We start from the raw sequence: 5,227 nt of genomic DNA on the forward strand, positions 1-5,227 counted from the left end.
TGGAAGTACCTACAGAAGGGTACAGAAAATGTAAAGAAAAATTATTCGCAGAGAGATTTATAGACACGAATGAAACAAGTCCAAAGAAAATTTACAGCAAGAAGACACAGTGTAATTTATTTTCAGCTTTTTTAGGTGGAAAAAAGGCAATAAATCAAGAAGAAAAAAAAAGGAAAAATAATTAGTGGACACTAAAAATGCTAAATGGAAAATTGTACAGAAAAGTTGGAAGTCCTAAAATTGAGAAAAACTATATATCTAATTAGAATTAAAGTTATGGACAATGCGTGTAAGTTAAGTCATATTTTTTTGTGTTTTAATTGTTAATCATAGTTAATGTACGATGATTTGTTTTATCTTATTTATTTAAAAATATGGACCCAATAAGCAAGTACAGAAAAATCGCTTTGGGCTACACTCAAATCTTAATTGAAAATAAAATTTTAAAAAAGTAACAGGTAAAAATTATTAATCTTAAAGGATAAACTGGTCTTTTCCCTGAAAAAAAGGTTGACTACCTCTTCGATATCGATATTTATTTCTCTATGTATGCTTAATAGAGCAAGTCCTGTCAATCGCTCCTGACCTGTAGAGTTACGTAGGAAGTCCTTCAATCGTCTTATGCCGCAACCGCACATGCGGCATTTAGCGAACTCCGAGCGCTCGTCAACTACCGAACGCTCGTGATCGGACTTCGCCTTTCCATCCACACATGCTGGCTCTGATAGCAGCAACATAGAGACAAGCGCTTGTTCTCGTCGCCGATCGAGTCGCCGAACTCCGCATGTGTGGTTGCTGCATTAGGGTTGAAAAAGACCTTTCTGGTGTAGCTGTTGACACTGGTAGAGTTGCTAGGATCATTAATTAAATGTATATATTTGGAAATATACACTGGTTACACTCCGATTATCGTTTCGATTGCATTTTTAGGTCGGTCGACTGCAGGTAGTTGCTTCCATTTTTGCCGCCACAAGTCTAGTTCTGCCGCTAAAGTGTCATAGTCCAAGAATTCTTTGTCTAATAGCAGAACAATGACAAACGTTAATCATGTTAATGACCAGCAAAACCACCATAGATAAATGAAACAAGTTTAGATTGGAATGTGCCCATAAGGACAATGTAAACACTATTTGGCGCTATTCTTGCAACGGTTGCGACCCAAAACTTTTGAAAATTTCGGAGCGGTTCGGCTTTTTCCGGAATTATATCGCCAAATATTGTTTATTCAAATTTATTATTATTTTCGTTTAATTTTATAAATAAAATACAGTGTGTTGCATACAAGAAACTTTATTTTATATAAGGACGCATGTGTGAAATACCTATGAAACATTGGAAACCGACGTTATGCCACGATCCACGATGGTTTTTGCAGTTCACACTTTACAGCACAGCTTTTTAAGTTTTTGATGCCACTTTTTCACAATTATCACCAGTTGGAGTAAATAAAACTTGAATTAAACTCACAAGATAGCAATAATTACTTTGAAAATGGACCCTATAAACACTTTTCGGACTTTCTTTAATCAGACCGGTTTAGATTTTGAAAGATTATTATGATTTTTGAAGATTCTAACTTTGACAAGAGAACATTATTTCTGTTTTTGTTTGCCGTTGTTCTTAGCGACCGCTATAGCAGCGCCAGATCGTGTAAATGAACCCCCAAAACACCCCCTCAGATACGGCCCTGAGCAAGTAGATAAAATTTTAGTTCGTAAAATTAAAGGGAGATAAAATACACGAAATTTTCATTAATTTAACAAGTATTAGCAATCACCTAGTAAAGTCAAGCTACGAGCGACGAAAAAATAAGTTATCTAAAGATAGAATAAAGGAGGCTAAATTTATTTTTGCGCAATTAAAGAAAGAAATTTCCGCTGTTAATGAAAAAATTGAAAACTCTGAAATATCTCAGTCGGATATTGTTGAAAAACTTGGAAACTGTTGAAAAAAATTAATAAAATATAAAGCGAAATTTTAAATATTGAAAGCGAGAGTACTGGAATTTTAGTGTCAAAAATGCCTTCATTTGATTTAAAAATAGCTGCAAGTCTCTTACTTGTCATGAATGACTCGGAGGATATTACGCTTAAGCTAATAGAAGCAATCGAATTTTACGAAACTATGATTGATAATGATAGTAAATCTACATTAATTAAATTTGTTCTAAAAACACGGCTTTCAAAGGCTAAGGCTAAAGTTAAATTACGCTTCTGTAGAGGATTTATTAGGTGACATGAAAATACATCTGTTAACTAAAAAGTCACATACGGCCCTTCAGGCACAGTTCTTCTTCTTCTTCGGGTTCCATCTCCTAATGGAGGTTGGAAATCATCATGGTAATTCTAACTTTGTTAACGGCTGCTCTGAATAACTGGTTTGAAGTCATTCCAAACCATTCTCTCAAATTCTTGAGCCATGATGTTCTTCTTCTTCCTTGGCTCCTTCTGCCCTTTATCTTTCCTTCTATTATGTTCTGCAGCAGGGCATATTTAGGTCCTCTCATTATGTGTCCAAAATACTCAAGTTTTCTCTTTTTAAGGGTGTTAATCACCTTTTCGTCCTTCTGAATTCTGCGTCGCAGTTCTACATTTGTAACCTTGTCAGTCCATGCAATCCTCAGCATACGCCGATAAGACCATCTTTCGAATGCCTCAAGCTTCTCCATTTCGGCTTTTTTAATTTTTTAATTCCAAGCCTCTGAACCATAGAGTAGAGTTGCAAATATGTAACCCCTTAGCATTCTTAATCTAAGCTTTAAGTTGATGTTTCCACTGCAGATACATTTTTTGAGTTTTACGAAGGCTGCTCTAGCTCCTTCTATTCGAGCTTTTATTTCTGCTGATTGATCCAAGTTTTCGGTCAACCAACTGCCTTGATATTTATATTGTTGTACTCTCTCCATAGGTGTATCATCTATTAGAACATTGGCTTGGACATCTTCTCTCTTAGTGATGATCATAAATTTAGTTTTCTTAGGGTTCATTTTCAGGCCATAGACTCTACACGTGTTGTTTAGTCTTTGTAGAAGTGTTTGCAGACCCTCCACGTTGTCTGCTATAAGGACGGTATCGTCGGCGAACCGCATATTATATAAGACCTGCCCATTAATAGTGATGCCCTCCTTTCTACTAGTCAAGGCCTCCCGAAAAATTGATTCGCTATATATATTAAACAATAGCGGAGAAAGTATACATCCTTAACGAACGCCGCTCAGAATCTTTACTTCACCAGAAAGTTGGTCGTCCACTATAACCTTCGCTGTTTGTCCCCAATAAAGATTTGCTATTATCCTGATTCTTGGCTATTGATATTCATGCCTTTAAGTATTTCAATTAGTCAATGATGTTGAACTTTATCAAAAGCCTTCTCAAAATCTATAAAACACACATACAGGTCCTGATTCATATCAATACACATCTGTGCTAACACATGCTAAACAGAGCCTCTCTCGTACCCATGCCTCTTCTAAACCCTACTTGGTTATTACTGATTTCTGAGTCCACCTTAGCAACAATTCTATTATAAATAATTCTCAAAAACACTTTCAGTGTGTGACTCATCAAGGCAATTGTTCGATGGTCGGAACATTCTTTGGCTTTGGGTTTCTTGGGCAACGGTACAAAACTAAACATTAACCAGTCCTTTGGTATAATGCCCGTAGTTTATATAACATTAAACAGATTAACCAAAATTTCAATGGCTTCATCATCTATAAGTTTGAGAAGCTCGATTGGAAGTTCATCAGGACCATTTGCTTTACCACTCTCGATCTGTTAAGTTGCGTGTAATACTTCTTCTCGCAAAATGGTAGGACCTTTGGCTTCTGAGAAACTGGGCACCATGTCCGGACGATTATCGTAAAAAAGGTCTTTTATATATTCAGACCAACGAAGCAGCTGTTGTTTAATATCAATGGTTAAAGTACCATTTTTATCCATTATTACTGTCGGTTGTTTATGTTTCGCCATTCCAGTGAGTTCTTTGATCTTTTTGTGCAAGTTAAAGCTATCATACTTTTTCTCATACTCCTCAATGGCTTCACACTCTCTACGGACCCAGTCTTCTTTGGCCTGTCTGATCTTCCATCATGTTCTGTATTTCTTTATATTTAGCGGCATTGTTTTTGTTATTTCGCCCTTTTATCCATTAAATCCAAGATTTCATCATTCATTAGAAGTGTCTTGCAAAGTTTAGATACCTTTTAAGTTGTCATTTATTTCTGTCTGTGTTTGTTGAGGAACATCAGCATTTTCAAGCTTTTTCAAGTCAAGCCTCTGTTTTTTGCTGGGTTTTTTAAGCTTTTTAAACGTGATTTCTATACTGGCGACTACTGGGTTATGGTCAGAATTGACATCGGCTCCTGGATATGTTTTAGCAGATTTAACACAGTTTTTGAATCTGTCGTTAATCAAAATAAAGTCTATCTGGTTACGTATGATATTATCCTGGTTATGCGCCGGTGACTTCCATGTCCACAGCCTACGCTTTGGCAGTTTAAAAAATGTATTGCTGACAACAAGGCTTTTATTCTGCCAAAACTCCACCAGTCTACCCCCCCGTTCATTTCTCACTCCCAATCCGAACTTTCCGCCACATTTCTCCACCTCCCCTTGCCCAACTTTAGCATTAAAATCACCCATTATAACGGTGACTTCATGGTTCTTGGTGTGATTCCATGCTACTTCAAGCTCTTTGTAGAAATTTGCTATTTCGTCATCGCTTTTATCAGCTGTTGGAGCATAGACTTGTATAATATTTAGTGGAAATGGTTTAGCGTCTAATTTGATAAGCATTACACGTCCGGACAAAGGCAAGAAACCAGCCACCGAACGACCAATGGATTTGCACACAATTATCGCAACGCCATATCGATGAGTTGGGTTGATTCTTCTTCTTAAAGTGCCAAGCAGATTCCTGCGTAGGCGACCGTCCATTTGCATCCTGTCAGATTTCTCTATTTAAAGAAGCATTTTGGAGAGACATAAAGTCATGTATTCCCGTCCATTGTCGAATGTTCCTGAGCCATGAAAGTTTTTTTCTTCCTATTCCCCTTTTTCCTTCGATTTTTCCTTGTAGGATAAGACGTTGGAATTCATAACGAGGACCACGCAGGATGTGTCCCAAATAAGACGTATTTCTTTTCTTAATGGCGTCGAATAGTTCACGGCTAGTCAGACCGGCTTTTCCAAGGACTTCTTCATTTCTTACCAGGTCTGTCCAAGGG

At 37.0% G+C, this 5,227-nt stretch overlaps 2 protein-coding genes across 2 annotated transcripts; both read right to left on the bottom strand.

Moving 5' to 3' along the window:
• Positions 1-895: 895 nt before the first annotated feature.
• Positions 896-3,088, bottom strand: LOC115883518. Its single transcript, XM_030901887.1, has 2 exons — positions 2,785-3,088; positions 896-1,017 (listed from the first exon to the last, which is right to left on the bottom strand). The coding sequence occupies exons 1-2, from the start codon at positions 3,086-3,088 to the stop codon at positions 896-898; spliced, it is 426 nt and encodes a 141-aa protein (XP_030757747.1).
• Positions 3,089-4,193: 1,105 nt separating this feature from the next.
• LOC115883519 (craniofacial development protein 2-like) lies at positions 4,194-4,943 on the bottom strand. Its single transcript, XM_030901888.1, has one exon. It carries the CDS (start codon positions 4,941-4,943, stop codon positions 4,194-4,196), a length of 750 nt encoding a protein of 249 aa, XP_030757748.1.
• Between the last annotated feature and the right edge of the window lie 284 nt (positions 4,944-5,227).

This window comes from Sitophilus oryzae, unplaced genomic scaffold (assembly GCF_002938485.1).
Source record: "Sitophilus oryzae breed Bouriz unplaced genomic scaffold, Soryzae_2.0 scaffold_1931_pilon_pilon, whole genome shotgun sequence".
In the NCBI taxonomy this organism is placed as follows: Eukaryota; Metazoa; Arthropoda; class Insecta; order Coleoptera; family Curculionidae; genus Sitophilus; species Sitophilus oryzae.